At 43.6% G+C, this 17159-nt stretch overlaps 1 protein-coding gene across 1 annotated transcript in view; it reads right to left on the bottom strand.

The window, feature by feature from the left end:
* Positions 1-17159, bottom strand: part of SIPA1L1 (signal induced proliferation associated 1 like 1) — a 2148853-nt gene that overhangs the window by 742253 nt on the left and 1389441 nt on the right. Inside the window, exon 10 of the mRNA XM_044073855.1 lies at positions 6902-7168. Within this exon, the coding sequence (XP_043929790.1) occupies positions 6902-7168 (267 nt within the window). The remainder of the gene's footprint in view (positions 1-6901; positions 7169-17159) is intronic.

The following is a 17159-nucleotide window of genomic DNA, read 5'->3' as shown; positions in this document are numbered from 1 at the left end:
TCTGAAAAACACATAGTCCTTATGAAGAATAGTTGTGTAAAATCTTACCATAACCATAGATGTCCTTCTCTTCTATATGCTGCAGTATTCATAACATGAGGAAGTCTGCCTCCGGCTGACTCATACGTCCAGCCAGTATACAAAAGTCTGTTGCTACTATGTGGTACGTGCAACGTTGCAAAGAATCCAAAATGTATTCTGGTCAAAAAGAGACATTGGGTATAAAACGGATGTCGGCACGTACCAGACCTCAGAAATGAATGATGCCAAAAGCACCAGCCTGATCCAAGGAGAGGAAAACATGCCAGCAGATGACAGGCAAGCATCATGGGGGAGGGACTGCAGCATACAGAAGAGGAGGACATCTATGGCTATGGTAAGATATTACACAACTATTCTATGTCCTTCTATTCATATGCTGCAGTAACATATAGTATATGTAACATATGTATATGTAATATATGTTAGTATATGTAACATATGCAGTAACATATGTAGTATAACATGAGGAAGAGTACCAAAGCTCATGCAAATGACGAACTGGATGGAGGTGCAGAAACATTCTCCACAAACCAATGCTGAATAGTCCTGGAAAAACCAGCTCTGGATCTAGAAATGCCAGCCAGTTTATAATATTTTGTTAAAGTATGAACAGAAGACCAAGTAGCTGCTTCCAGGATACAGGAAGTGACCATGCCTTTAAAGAAGGCACCAGAAGAAGACACTGCACTAGTGGAATGTGCTTTACAAGATGATGGTAGATTATTTCCTTGAGCCACATAACAGAAGGAAATAGTTTTGGAAATCCAAGTGGAAATATTCTGCTTGAAAACAAGCTGGTCCAGGGCCCTTGGGTGATAAAAAAAACAAACAGGGGGTCAGATTTCCAAATTGGTTTGGTTCCATCTAAAGAATATCTGAGTTGCCTGTGCACATCTAAAGTGTGTAGAATCCTCTCACTAGAGGACTGAGGAGAAGGGGAAAAGGTTGAACGATTGATGGACTAATTGAGATAAAACTCATTAACCACTTTGGGCATAAAGGAGGGATTAGTGCATAGGGAAACCCTATCCCTGTGGAACACCATGAAGGGGAAGAGTACATGACAGCCTGCAACACAGACACCATTCTGGTAGAAGTAATGGCCACGAGAAGGACTGTTTTCCAAATGCAGTGTTGCAGGGAAGCAGAACTTCCTGGCTCAAAAGGAGCCAGGGTAAGTTTTTCTATAACAAAGTTGAGATCCCAAGGAGGAAATACTAGTTTCCTTGGTGGTCTGATGTGAAGGACGCCTTTTAAGAAGAGTTTAACTTCCAACCTGGAAATTACAAAGGGAAGACATAGGCAGACATGTAGAGATAGCAGAAAGATGAGCTTTTACTGAAGAGTTTGACAGCCCACTCTTCAATAATTCACACAGACAGGACAGGACCACTGGAACATCAACTAGCAGTGGTTGTAAATCCTTTTTAATTAACTCATTCACTCCAATGGAGCTCAGGAAGTTTGCACTGCAACTTCTAATGGGCAGAGCCTAAGCCTTTTGACAGAATTAAATTATGTCCTCACATTTCAAACAAATGTTCATATTTGGAACCACAGGGGTTACAAAAGAAGGATTTATGGCAAACTCTTCGGCACAAATAATTTTTTTAGTGGCAGCATTCTTTAGGTTCTAGGTCTTGAACTGAATTTTATAAATCACAGTAAACACAGTAACTATTACATTTGTAATATTTTGTAAACAACTTACAATATCTCAGCAACCACTCAAGTTACACACATACAGTCGTAGAGCATTTTATTCATCTAGCGGAGAGCTTTCATATGAGGCTAAGGAGTTCTGTGTAACTTGGTTGTTGAGATATTTCGAAAAATGTGAACATTATATCTATATATATATTGTTGTGTCTTTCGGCTTATCCCGGTTAGGGGTCGCCACAGCAGAACTCCGGTCCGCTAATGTTTGGTAATGGATTTTTACGTGCCGAGTTACCAGCCCTGACGCACAACCTTCAACGAAGGTACGCCCATTCACGCATGCCTCCACACAGAAGACGCTCTAGCTGGGAATCGAACGCAACAACATCTTGCTGTAAGGCGACAACGCTACCGCAGCACCACTACCGTGGGTATATATATTAATATCATAAAAACAACAGGTAATATCTAGTTGCCTGCACTAGACAGATGTCAAATATTAATGCAGTTGAGTTTGCTATTGTGTAAGCTTTAAGATGAAATCTTTCAAAAACCTTGTACATAGCATGGTTTTGGAATTATTGATTTGAATATGAAGAAGCAATATTTGACACCTAGAGGCGTCAGTAGAAGTTAACTGCAGATGCACCTGGAGGCGTCACTCATATGTAATGAGTTTTAAGACACCAGATGGAAAACCTTTTCCACTTGGAAACATAGGATTTCCTAGTTGTGAGTTTGTAGCATATCTTTAGAAATGAGGTGTCTGAAGGGAATCAAAACCCTATCACCCACAGATTCAGTTGTAGGGTTGACATCTGCCCTGCGGATGAACTAAAGTTCCCTTGCCTGTGTGAGTAGGTTCATTCTGTGGGGTAACTTGTGGTGACTGCCACTGGCTAAATGCGGAAGAAGGGGGAATCAATGCTGTCTTGGCCAAAAGGGAGTCACCAAGAAGATTTCTGGTTGCTCCTGCTGGACTTTCAACAGGACCTTTTGAAGAAGTGGAAAGGGGAGGAATGCATAAAAAAATCCCCTTTCAAGAGAAAGATAGGCCATCCACCTTCCATGCCAAGGGATCTGGGACCCCGGCACAAAACTTGGGAAGCTGCCTGTTCATGCAGGAGGCAAACAGATCTACCTGAGTTATATCCCATCGATGGACCATGTCCAGAAAGACATCCTTGTGAAGCATCCATTCATGAGAATGAGTCATGGATCTGCTCAGTGTGTCTGCCACCACATTCTGAGTCGAGGGAATGTAAACCGTCTGGAGGTAAAGTTGACTCTGGACAGCTAATTCCCAGGCGTGCAAGGACAGTCTACACAGGAGGTAGGAATTCATCCCTCCATGTTTGCTGACATACCAGAGAACCGTGGTATTGTCTGTAAACCATCTTAAACCCCCCCTGGGGAAAGATGAGGTTTGAAGATTAGTAGGGTGAATATCAGGGCCCTCATCTCCTCTATACTGATGTGCTCCCTTTTCTGGGATGGAGACCAACCATAAGTCCACAGCTGCTCTCCATCCCATGTCTGATGCATCCGTGTACAGCTCCTGAGTGGGAGGAGGTGATTGTAAGTTTAAACCTGTATTCTTTGCCATCTGTTGGCTCTACCAGTGCAATTCCTTTTTCAGGGAAGGCAGGAGTGGGATAAACTCCAAAGGGTGGGAGTGTTGTACCAATACTGTTCTCAAAAACCACTGGAATTTCCTCATGTGCAACCTGGCTAAAGGAAGCCACGTACCCCAGGAGGTGAAGAAACTCCCTGGAAGTCAGGGATTGTGGGAGCAAGAGGTCCTGGAAGTAGGAGGTGAGGGACAAGACCTTTATTGAGAGTAAGGCCAACATCCTGTCTGATTTGATCCTGCAGCCAAGAAAGATGTGATCTTGGGAAAGGACCAGAGAAGATTTCTGGTAATTGATTGTGAATCCCAGACTCTCTAACAGGGATACTGTGAAGGAGAGGTTATCCTGAAGGATATCTGGAGTCTGAGCCTGGAGGAGAAGGTTGTGTAGGTATGGAAAGATCTGTATGCCCTGCAGCCTGCAAAAGGCCATAACAGTTGCTAAGCAATTTGTGAACACCATCAGAGCCATAGATAATCCAAAAGGAAAGGCACAGAACTGAAAATGTGATGAAGTAATAGCAAAGTGAAGAATCTTTCTGAACCACAGACGAATGGGAATATAGAGATAGGCATCCTTGATGTCCAGTGACAACATGAAGACCTGAGGAAGGATAACAGGAAGAAGGGTAAGGTTAATGTACAAAAGGTGGGAACTTTCAGAAAGGTATTTAGATGGGAAAGGTCTAGAATGGTTCTCCAAGGACTATCCATTATAGGTACCAAGAATATCCTGGACTAGAACCTTTTTCCTACTTGGCAGGGCGGCACCACCTGACTAGCGCCCTGAGAAAGAAGGTTAGAATGACTTGGGAAAAGAGTTCTAGTTGTTCTTTTGGAGGTTGTGGAATACCCCTGAATGGGGAAGGAGTCTTCCACACCATAAGGTATCCTTGCAGTATGATGGATAGCACCCAAGAGTCCTGAGTTATCTATTTCCAAGCAGGGAGAGAAAGAGATTCGAAGGGACAGAGGTGTTGATGGCTCAGGCGGTGGGTAGTCACAGACTATCCAGCTTAGCCTGAAAGGGCTGTTTGTGTGTGGGAGTTGAAGAGGTAGATTTAGAGGAAATTTGTTTCATGGAATCCCTCTTACCTTTGGAAGATTGGGGCCTTACAGAGTTTCTAACAAAGGTGGTCCTAGTAGGGTATTTCCTCTGGAATCTGGGCACTGGGAAAACATAGATATACTTCAGGTCTTGCAGCTCTTTGCCCTTCTCCTGAAGAGATTTGAAAAGTTCTACTGTAGAGGTACCAAAGAAGGCCTTGCTGTCCAGGGGGGCATCCGTGATTTTAGCCTTAATGTTATCAGACAAACGTTGGAGCCTGAGCCAAGAATACCTCCTCAGGACTGACCCAGATGCAGCTGCTCTAAGCTGATGCCACCACAGCATCATAGCTAGACTTTATGGAATGCTGTGTAATCTCAGCTGAGGAGTGAAGGATGGAGGAAAGCTTAGCCTTAGTGGGAGAGTCAGGAAGCTCAGACAGTAGTCCAAAAGAAGGATCAAAGAATATTTGGCCATATGGGTCTGATAGTTAATGGCCCTGAAGGCCAGAGTAGCTGAAGTATAGACCTTTTGTCTTATTTTCTCTCCATGATCTTGTTCTCCTTATCTGAGGGGAGCAGGGAAGTAGAAGGAAGCATCTAGGATGCTTTGTCTGCAGAAATTGAAATGGTAGCAGGGTCTGAGAGGGACATTTGAATAGGAATTTGGAGTCCTCTGGCACTTTATAAAATCTATCTGGCATTTTGGGAGCTGGAGATTGAGAATCTGGGCACTTAGAAGCAGCAGCAAAGACATCTAGAAATACTAGCAGAACAGGAGGTATGGCACATCGGGAAGGGGAGTCCATCTGTAGCAGGTCATAGTTAACTTTTTTGGATGTCTGATACCAGACAACAATCCCATTTGAAAAAATCCCTCAACTTAAAAATTGTTTCCCCAAATGAGATATCCTCCCCCACAGAATCAGTGCCATTAGATTCCTCTTCTCGGAAGGCATAACTCACAGGGGAAGAAATTTGGGCTAAATGAGGATTCTTCATCATCTAAGGAAAACTCAGAAGTCCTCTTTTGAGGAACAAAGGAAGGAATGGAAGGAGAAGGGAGAGAGAAAGAGAGAGAGAGCTGACGACTGCATCAAAGCCATAAAGGCATTGAACAGGCCTTGGGAGAAGGCCTGCCAATCCAGAGGCTGTTCCTGAGGGGATGGAGAAACATGTTTTGTCTTAATGTTTTTCTTTTTGGGAGCCTCCATGTGTTGGAAAGTGTATGAGCCAGACATCAGCCTACACTACACAATGCCGGTAGGAACATCCCTCCCCCCTATGCCCGGGTCAGACACCAGCATTTCCCTTGAGGATGTGCTGGTAGAGTACTTCACAGCTTCCACACTGGTACCCATCAAAGGAGGATCTACCAACTCTGGAACAGTCTCCAGGCCAACACCAGCCTCGTGAGAGGCATCTGGAACACAGGAAGCAGTGGATAAATCAGGATTAGGCTTCTTGGCCTTCTTACCTTGCGGCTTGGCTGAAGGGCCCGATGCAGCTTCCATGTCATGAATTAGATGCATAAGACGCTGATTTTCAAAGTATTAGTTAAGAGAAGCTAAGTGACTACATAGGGTCTTGGGTACAAAGGCCTTACAAATATCACAGGTAGTATGGTTGTGATCCAGACTTAGGCAAAATAAACAAAGGTCATTAGTCCTTGTGCGGAATCTGCCTTCCACACTGATACTTGCCCTTCCTAGCTCACATGTAATCAAAACAAAACGCAGTAGCCAAAAATTGTAATGAAAAAACTCCAGTGGGGTACTTATCTGAACCAAGGTTCGCAACTTGTCTGATGAGTGACGACTGGAGCAGACAATCGGGATAGGTGGCAGAAAAGTTCTGAGGTCTGGTATGTGCCAAGGTCCACTTTATACCAGACATCTCTTTATGACTGACATAATTTTTGAATTCCGTGCAATGTCGCATATACCTCAAAGTGGTGATAGACTTTTGTATAACGGCCGGATGTACGAGTCAGCCAGAGACGGACTCCCTCATGTTATGAATACTGCAGCATATGAATAGAAGGACATCTAATTATTGCACTGTCTGTAACATCTACAATCCTTATAACTTACTAGTGCACCGTCTGTAATACCTACACTCCTTATAACTCACTAGTGCACTGTCTGTAATACCTACACTAATGCACTTTCTGTAATTACCTACAGTCCTTATAACTCACTAGTGCACTCAGTGGCACAGATCATCAATGCAAGCAAACTCCATTTTGCAGTGGGGGATGTAATTTCCTCCGTGTCCAGTATGAGTGTGTAAGGAAGTCATTCACATGCTCCTATACTACCTCTGAGAGAGGCACTTGTTTTTAACATGTTTTAACACTGCTAACTTTTAAGTAAAAGGTTTTTAACTTAGTGCAGCACCTCACATACTTTGGTCATAAATTCAGATTTCAATGCAGAGAAATTCTGGTAGTTTAAACTATGGTATTATTTGCAAAAATTGTGAAGAACTCCAATCAGACAAGAACACAGATGTTATATTTACCTTTTACTGCTATCCAGAGGACGACCATCACTCGAGACACTGCGTGGCATATGTGATCCTCGTTCATGTTGTGGGGTTTTGGCACCAACAGAAGCGGCCCTGGAGGTTGAATGCCCTGATCCATGTGATTGTGGAGGGGACTGGGTCTTAGATGAACTGCGCTGCCATTTACTGTTGTTCTTGAAAGGGAATTTAAAGTCATAAGAACCTCCTTCATTGTTCATCTTGTACTCCATTAGAGGCAGTCGATACATTTCAGTGCACCCCCTAGAGTAAAACCAAATTAAAATACCCATTAACCACTGAAGAAAAATATCACTGTTACGTTCAGGATGGAGCAGTGCAGTGCAACTGCAAAGGTAAGCTATTCACATTAATGCAACTTCACTACCAATATCGACTTGCTTTATCACATAATACAGAAAACAAAGATATACTGAAACAAAAAACTGCTTATGTAACTATTATTAAAATAATGAAATTTTTGTCCTTACCTTGTGTTATCCCTTATGTGGTAGCACATCACTCAGTGTAGCTAGTCCAGCTTCCTATAGCTGAGCAGCCCAGAATTCATAACAGTAAGGGGTTAAAACTAAAACAGTATCTCAAACCTCAACTGCTGAACATTTGCCAGTGACAGAATGTTTGCCTCATGCACAGCCAGCTGGAAAACAGCAGACATGAATTCTTTCTTTAGGGCATTAAACAAATAGAAAGACTGCACCCTAACAGTAAATGTGTAAAACTGAAGCCATTGTCATGAGATCTGAACATTCTACTGGTTCGCCACCTTCTGCTAGGCTAACCATATTACAAAGCTGCCCAGAAAGCACATAACAGGGAAGGATTCTGAAATTTTAGTTCATTGTGTTTTCAGTTATTTTAAAAGACAGGAGCCATTCAACGTGTCTCTGCTCATTTGTTTAGCTCATCGAAGAAAAATGCAAAGGAAACAACTTTGTAATGTCAGAAACCTAAAACTTCATACAATAGGAAACTCAAGGCAGGTCTTTATAGCAGTAGTGTGTCAGAGGGCCTTAGAACAATCAAATCAACAAGCACAAGCTGGTGAGCATATAAATGAAACAAGCTACTCAGAAACAGGACAGGCAACGTCAAGGCAAACTGACAAGTATGCACAAGATTATCGAAGGGGACAAATAGAGTTATTTTACTTAAATATTGTTACCTGGGGTACATCACTGACCCACTTGTATCATTTGCAGACTAACAGCAGGAGCACAAATAAAAGTGAGCAGTGCTAAGTGACACACTAGTGAATGAATATAAATGCGTACATGTGTAGAAGCACAAGAAAGGTTAGTGTGCTGCCAAGTGTTTGCAATCAAATTTAGATACGATAACAATACTTCAATAAATAAGGTTCAGCTACAAACTAACTATACACAACCATTTTATCTGCAATACACAAATTCTATAGTGAAAGCATGCAATATTTTGTAACTGCCAGGAAACTAAAGCAGAGGGAAAGAAGCAAGTTAGAAGAGGAATATAAGAAAAAAAGAAAAAGGAGGATGAAGCATACTGTGTGATAATGGTGTCACACTTGTACACCAATTGTTATGGTGAGGATTACTCAAACAACTAAATTACACACATCTTTGTCACTGTCACAGAAAACAATTGATCTATGGGAGTGTACTAAGCACAGTAACCCATGCACAGCTGCATCAAGACAGCTTACAAAAAAATATACAAAATGGATAATGCAAGACCAGCTCTGCTGCCCTGAGGACCAAGTCACGTTTCACACATGGCTGAGGCAGCAGCTTCCCTGAAAGAGGCGGGTATGGTAGGTAGGTGACTATCTGCTGCAATTAATCCAGCTCAGCACAGAAAAGTGTCGTGAAATGGTCTCCCTTTAAAGTTTTGAATGCTTCTAGGCATCTATACAAGCATACTTGTTCAATATACTGTTTTCTGATCTGTTTGACTGCAACACAGTATAGTGATGATTATGTGAGCTCAAGTATGTGGGATCAGCACTTTGGAGAAAGAGCAAGGCTTTTTTTCCCCATTTCTCTCCAAGCTGAAGTGACCTTAGACTGACAACAACAAAGTATGGGTGTATGGAGAGCTGCCTCTGAAGGCAGGTGGGGGTAGAATACTTGATTTACTTTTTCTGTGGTGCAAAAGCACACTCACTTAGCTGTCAGTACAACAAGTAGTTTCATTCAGTCAAGGAGAATGCAGTAGCACATCAAGTGGTTGCACTTTAAGGTGTCATATTACAAATTTCAAATGTATGGTACTGTTTGCAGCAAAAAGTAACACAATCAGCCAACTACTTGCTCAGAGTCTGCTTCTGGCCCAGGCCTAACTTGTTACCTTCATAAATGTCCCAAAACTGATCAGATTGCCTGAAGGGTCTGGTAACCTCATCATACCTCTTCAAGGCTCTATGCACCCCCAAAGTAGCAGAATCTTTGAACATAGGATTCTCAGTTATGAAAAAAAAGTTTTCTCGTTGCTCAATGCACATCTGAGCCTATGTCTTTGAACTGCTTCTTGCTAAGATGAACTCAAAAAAAAATGAGGCAACAAACTTCCATTCTGTCATAGTCACAGGCTCAAAAGGCACCACTGAGTTTCTCAATCATGAATTTCAAATCTCATCCTGGTGAGACAACTATTTCACTACCACCTTTGAAACCTCTGGATGAAACAGACAGTCAAGCTGAAACTGCAGCAAGATATACTTATATACGTATATAATACGTATATAAGGAATACACGAGACCTGTGTTAAACATGTCTGTAACGTACAGCAGACACCGGGGAACCATACAGTCTAAGGATATAAAGTCATTTTTTGACCACCATAAAGAAAATCTCTTCTATTCACACAGGTATGAGTTCACAGTACTAGGTGTTTGTAACTCTACGGATATCAATTACTTTGAACGGGAACAGGATGCTATTAGGAATTAGCCTGAGATCACCGGAGCTGTAAAGCAAAATCCTTTGAGTTGGTGCTGCACCACACTGGTTTCCTGGAAACAGGGGAAAAGACAGGTGCTGAGGTAACTGTACTGATGCAATTGCTGTTGTGTGCAGAAAGCTAACCTTGTGGTTTTAACGGCCAGTATGGAAGAACCAAGACCACTTTTGTCTCTCTCTCTCTTTTTCCTTTAACAGAACATTTTATAATAAGAAAAAATGCATAATGAATACCCTCGTTCCAAAGGAGGGAACATGGAACAACATCTATAGTAGTACATGCAAATACATTTCTAGGACAGCTCATGGTTCTATGATCATGGCAGCCACTTCTATGATGAGCATTTACTACAACAAGACAGAATATTCTCTCTGTGTAAGGAGTCCTTTAGGCTGTTCTGCATAAGAACACAGATTGTCTAAAGAACTGATTTAATTTCCATTGTAAGTTCCCAAAGTAGGCTCACATGTCAAAAAAGACAGGAGTAGGTGCATTCATTTTTGTTACAGTACTATGTTACTGTGTTTCTGTCATCACCTGCGGTACTCCTAGCTTAAGAATGATTCTACAAGGACAAAGGGCCAGAAGCACAGCCACATTTTTTTCCTCAGTGAATAAAACAACCCCTGCACTCTTACATTTTTGGCAGAAAGTTCCCCATGCATAGTCTGAAGCATCGGCTCTATTGACTAAGGAGGAACAAAACCAGCAGACCTGGACTGTGGCAAGTGAGGAACACAGTCCTCAAACAAGGTATCAGTGGAAGGATCTGTTCTAGAGGCTGGATGTTCTGAGCCCAATAGTTCTTTAAATACCAATAAACTTTTCTCATACCTTGTCTAGTGCAGAATAAAGAATAGAATAAGAACTTACCATAACCTTAGATGTCCTTCTCTTCCATGTTGCAGTATTCATAACTGTAGGGGGAGGTTGCTGCCTGTAGCACGGGACATCTGGCCAGTATCCCAAAGTCTTTAGGAGCAGGGGTACGTGCAACATTCGATGTCAAAGCCATAAACAGATGTTGGCTATAAAGGTGACATCTGCATGTGTTCACTTCAGAATGGACTGCCACATACAGTAGTACCCCTGGAAGCACTGAAGAGGAAGGAGGAAGCTTTTCAAACCCACATTTAAGACCAAGCCAAGGGATGCCTCATGGAGGCATATGCCTGATGCTGAGGTTTAGTAGATGGAGAGAAATCTGTCTCCTCAGGTGGCTAAACAGGAAGAGAGGGTGTAGGAGGGAGGGACTGAATACTGCAACATGGAAGAGAAGGACATTTAAGGTTATGGTAAATTCTTACACAACTGTTCTATGTCCTTTTACTCTCGTGTTGCAGTATTCATAAAGTACAGTTGTGTACACTTACCATAAATGTAGATGTTCGAGTGTATTCACTGTTGCAGTCATCACATTTGGGTTATCTGCCTGCAGGTAGCCCTCAGCCGGCCTGAATACCAGAGTCTTGGATTCCTGCGTCGGATGCCGTCTCTTCTTCCATGACGTCAGGTCATCAGGGGTATAAAACATGCAGCTGACGCCATTACATCAGTTTTTCTTGCCCCAAATGTCAGGTGCCCCCACAATGGGAAGCAATTATATGTTATGGTACACCTCCATCAAAAAGCAAATACACCAGAAAGCTTAAATACACCAAACAAGAAGGAAAGATAGAGCCAAGAGAAGTCAGGGGGCTGGAGGGAGGGTAACCAGGACTGCAACAGTGAATACACTAGAACATCTACATTTATGGTAAGTGTACACAACTGTACTATGTTCTTCGTGTTTCACTGTTGCAGTCATCACATTTGGGTAGATTCCCAAAGCTAAGGAAGGGAGGAGGAAGTTAGAGAGCATTAGGGCCAGCTATTAAGCCCTGCAAGACTGCAGTGGCAAAACCAGCTCTGGATTTAGAAAAAATCGGCATGTGGTAATGCTTAGTGAAGGGATGTACAGAGCTCCAGGTAGCAGCTTCTAGGATGTCCCTGGTAGGGACTCCTCTGAGAAAGGCTGTAAAGGTAGATGCAGCCCTGGTGGAAAATGTGATCTTATCCCCTGTGGGGTAGGTTTTCCATGGTGCTTATAGCAGAAATGAATACAATGCGCTATCCATTTAGAAATGGTTTGTTTTGAAATGGCCTTCCTCTCTGCCCCTGAAGCAAAGCCAACTAGCAGCTGTTCAGATTTTCTGAGAGGCTTAGTCCTGTCCAAATAAAATCTAAGTTGTCTGTGCACGTCCAAAGAGTGCAGTATTCGTTCTCCTTTGTTTTGTGGATTCGGGAAAAATGTAGGCAAATGAATGGACTGATTAAGGGCCACACTAGACACCTTGCATAAAGGAAGGACTGGTTCTGAGGGAAACCCTGTCTGCATGGAAGATAATGAAGGGCCCCACTGCCATGGGGGCCTGTAATTCAGACACTCTTCTTGAAGTGATGGCTAGAAGGAAGGCCGTTTTCCAAGAAAGGAATTTTAACTCTGCAGTTGCAGCTGGCCCAAAAGGAGGGAGAGTGAGCTTTTCCAATACAAAGTTAAGGTCCCAGGCTGGAGTAGGGGCTCTCCTGGGGGGGGTCTTAAATTTTTGGCCCCTCTGAGGAACTGCTTTAGCAGGGGGTGAGAGAAGAAGGGTGGTTCAGTATTATAATGTGCTGAAATGGGAGAGGCATGGATTTTAATTGACGAGAAGAATACGCCCTTGTGGAGCATTTTTGTTAAGTACTGAGGAATATGAAGTAAGCTGGGCACCGTTGTGCCCATCCCCTGAGTCTGGCTCAAGGAACAGCATCTTTTCCACTTTTCAGCATAGGATTTTCTGGTACTAGGCCTCCTTGCCTCCAGAATGACATCTAGCACCTGCTTACTGAGGGATGCTATTGGAGAGCTCAAGGAATTAGCCAGGCTGCAAGGTTCATGGTTTGAAGCTGAGGGTGCAGAATCTGGCCCGCCTGCTGGGACAGCAGGGAAGTGGTGTGAGGCATGTGCCATGGTTCCAGCAGTGTCATACTGTGCAAGAGGGGATACCAGTGCTGGCGTGGCCAGTCTGGTGCAATCAGTATGGTCCTTGGCTTGTCCTGTTTGACCTTTAGCAGAACCTTCGAGAGGAGAGGCAGAGGGGGAAAGGCATAAACTGAGAGACTTTCCCAGGTAAAGGACAGGGCATCCACTTTCCAAGCTTGACTGTGGGAAGTCCTTGTGCAGAATTTGTCCAACTGGTAGTTCTGAGGAGAGGCAAGCAGGTCTATCTCTGGAGTCCCCCATTTGTTCAAAAGGTTGAATATTTTTGGTTCCAGTTTCCATTCGTGTGGGTCCATGAGATTACTGCTTAGGTCATCTGCCAGAGAGTATAGCTTGCCTGGCAGGAAATGAGCCTGTAGGTGCACTTGGTAGTTCAAGGCTGTGTTCCACACAGCCATGGCTAGTCTGTAGAGAGGGTACAAGGGGGTTCCCCCCTGCTTGTTTATGTACCACATAACTGTGGTGTTGTCTGTCTTTACCAATAATTGTCATGGAAGAATGTGGTCTCTGAAGTTGTCAGGGAATTCTGTACGGCTAACATTTCTTTTTGGTTGATATGCAGGTGCATCTGTCTCGGGTTCCATTTGCCCTGAATGCACTGCCCTGCCAAGTGAGCCCCCCCATGCATAATCTGATGTGTCTGTTGTTAGGGTTTGGGCGGCGGGAGGTAGAGTGAAAGGGAGCCCCTTGTTGTGGTACCAGGCCTCTGCCCACCAAAGGAACTCTGTCTTTATACAAGGAATGATAGGAATCATTGATTCCAGGTCCTGAGAATGTTGACAACATAGGCTTTTAAGATACCATTGTAGTTTCCTCATACGCAGTCTTGCATATGGAATTAGTAGAATGCCAGAGGCCATGAATCCCAGGGCTTGCAGAATTTTCCTTGCAGACAGCTGGGTCTTTGGGGCCAGTAGTTTGAAGTAGGTTGTCAAATAAACTTGTTTCTCTGGAGTGAGTTAAGCCATCTGAGAAGTTGTGTTCAAGCTTGCTCCCGGGAATACAATCTGTTGGCAGAGTACTAGATGAGATTTCTTTTCATTTACAGTGTACCCCAGTGAGGTTAGAAGTTTCTTTACAAATGCCAGATATTTTAATAGCAAGTCCTGGCTTTCTGCCTGAATCAGACAATCAATCAAGTATGGGTATATCTGAATATTTCTCTGCCTACAAAATGCAATGGCTGGAGCTAGACACTTTGTGAATACCATGGGTGCAGTAGATAAGCCAAAGGGAAGTGCAGAGAACTGACAGTGCATGGAGCCTGCCCTGAAGCGTAGGTATTTCCTGCAAGATTCCCTTACTGGAATGTGCACGTAAGATTCCTTTAAGTCTAAAGTTGCCAACCAGGCATCTTTGCCTAGCATATGAAGCAGCTGTTGAAGTGTTAGCATTCTGAATTTTGGGATTACCAAAAAGGTGTTTAGAATAGAGAGGTCCAGGATAGGATGCCAGGAGATGTCTTTTCTGGGTACCAGGAAAAGTCTTGAATAAAAACCTTGTCCCCTTTCTTCTGCTGGGACAGACTGAATAGCTCTGATACTTAGAAGAGAGAGAAATTGCTGTAAAGCCTCTGCCCATTGATCTGGGGGTAGGTCTGGCCAACTGTTTGGGGTTGGTAGGGTGTGGAAGTGGAATCTGTATCCTTGGGAAACTATATTCAAAACCCATTTTTCCTGGGTAATGAGTTCCCAGTTTTTTGCATGCAGGGCGAGCTTTCCTCCTAAGGGAGCAGGCAGTTGAGCAGGGCTTGGAAGGGTTAAGGTTAAGTCATTGTGCCATTTTTCCGTACGGGGGTGTCTTACTACTCCCTGCTTTGGAAGTGGGAGCCCCCCACTGCTTAGGCCTGTGCGTAGCCTGAGACTGTAACCTAGGTGGTCTGCTGTTCCTGGGTTTGGACTGAGAAGGCCTGGAAGAGGCTGGAAAGGACCAATTCTTTGAAGGCCAATGCCTACAAAATCTGGGAGGCTGTACTTGCAGGAAATCTTTAACAGTTTGCATAGATTTAGCTTTTTCCTCCATCTTTTTGAGGACAACTTCTGCTTTGTTGCCAAACAGGCGGTCTTAGTTTAAGGGAGCATCCAGTAATTTAGCTTTAACATGATCTGGCAAGTTTTGCTCCTTAAGCCAAGCATGCCTTCTAAGTACAGACCCAGTGACAGCAGCCCTGCAAGATGCTTCTAAAGAATCAAAACCACATTGCAAAGTATGTTTACCAACTTGTTCTGCAGAATGCATTAAATCCTGTAATTCTTTGATTTCAGCACAGTCAGGAATCAACATAATTTTCTGTTTAAGTAGTCCCATAATATGCTGCTGGTACCTTAACATATGAAATTGGCAATTTAAAGCCCTAATAGCCAAAGTAGCAGAAGTATATGCCTTCTTACCCCATCTGTCCAAGGCTCTAGAATCTCTATCAGAAGGGATAGGGTTTTTGGCAGCTGTAGTCGTAATGCCCTTTGGTCCTTGGGAAATGGTCTCTGGATCCACAGTAAGATTCTTGAAGAGGAACTTGTGAGAGTCAGGTCCTCTGTAATACCGGTCAGGTTTTCTGGGAGCTGGAGGTAAAGTGTCTGGGGAAAGGCTAGATTCCAAGAAAGCATCATCTGTCCAGAACAGGAGGGATTGCTAAAGGCCTGTGTTGAGGGAGGAGTAAGAATTTCCTAATCCTCTTTTTGGAGTCAGAGTAATCCTGGCTTTCCCAGCAGAAATGCTCCCTAAGAGTGTGCAAGGTTTCACCAAAAGAAAACTCTTCTGGAGGTGAAGCAGAATGGAATCCTCTGCATCAGAATCCTCATAGGATAAGGGCAAATCCTGGTAATCAGAAGAAACAGAAATATCAGATTCCTGATCAGAGGAATCAGAAGGAAAATCAGTTTGAGGTCTCTTAGAGGGGGAAGGCTGGCTTCCCCTAATTAAGGTAACAAGGTCTTCAGCCATTCTAAGCATTTGTTTTTTAGGCATATTCGCCTGAGCATGCGGTTTGGACATGGGTTTTCTAGGCGTGGGTCGAGTTTTAGGCCTGGATGAAGAAGATGGCGCCGGTTTAAAATGCAAGTCTGTAGGATTGAATACACCCTCAGAAGCTGGTGCCTGCACAACAGCTCTGGACCCATCCAAGGTAGAGACATCCACAGGTTCCATAGTTGAAGAAGAATCTCGCTGCATACCAGACTCTGAATGGGTCTCAGTAGAGGCCTGCGAATCTGAGGTAGCGGGTATCAGGGGCTGAGAAAGTGCCTCACTGAGTACCAGCGGACTGGAGACTAGCTTAACGGAAGCGTCGTTGGCAGTTTTGGACCTATGCGGTCTGTCTCTTGTCTTTATTCTTACTTTTTTTGAAATAACAGTAGTCAGATGGCTTACCGAAGCCACTTCTGGATAGTTATACAGAGTAGAAAAGTAACTTGCTGCAAATATAGCCCGATGACGAATAGTTCGGGGGGTTGAACAAGGCAGAAAACCGACAACAAGGGACGTCGTGGTCTGGTCCTAAGCAAGGAATGCAGTACAATTGAAAATCTTTATGAGGTATTTGCTTTCCACAGGTAAGACAATTGTTAACTTTTACTGACATCGGTTAAGAGCAAAAAAAAAAAGAATCCCCAATGGGGTACTTAGCTTTTTTGAAGACTTCAGTTCTGAAACTCGAAACCGAAAATTTCAGGAATCGGCTGACTGGCACTTGCGAACTGCTTCTGCTTCGGGCACCGCAGGGCAAGAAAGACTGATGTAATGGCGTCGGCTGCATGTTTTATACCCCTGACAACCTGACGTCATGGAAGAAGAGACAGCATCTGATGTAGGAATCCAAGACTCTGGTATTCAGGCTGGCTGAGGGCTACCTGCAGGCAGATAACCCAAATGTGATGACTGCAACAGTGAAACATGACGAACATCTGTAGGAACAGTACCAAAGCTTTTAGGTATGATCCTGGGAGGAAGGATGAGGTCCCTGGTCTATAAGGCCATGGAAAATGGACCTAGCAAACCCACTTCTGACCCTAGAAGTCAAATACAGTTTGGAATGCCTGGTAAAGGTATGGACTGATGACCAAGTAGCAGCTTCTAGGATAGAGGCATAGTCTACCCCCCTGAAAAAAACACCTGAGGAGGCAGCTGCCCTAGTGGAATGAGTCCTCACACTTTCAGGTAGGATTTTGCCATTAAAGGAATAGCATATGCAGAGATAGCCTTAGATATCCATGAAGAGATAGTCTGTTTAGAAACTGCCTTCCCCAAGGCCCTCAGGTGAAAGGAGACAAACAGCTGGT

The sequence above is a fragment of the Protopterus annectens genome, chromosome 6.part0 (genome assembly GCF_019279795.1).
Source record: "Protopterus annectens isolate FY-2018-M chromosome 6.part0, PAN1.0, whole genome shotgun sequence".
In the NCBI taxonomy this organism is placed as follows: domain Eukaryota; kingdom Metazoa; phylum Chordata; order Ceratodontiformes; family Protopteridae; genus Protopterus; species Protopterus annectens.
Note: the sequence above shows the minus strand (reverse complement) of the source record. Positions and strands in the feature narration are given on the sequence as shown.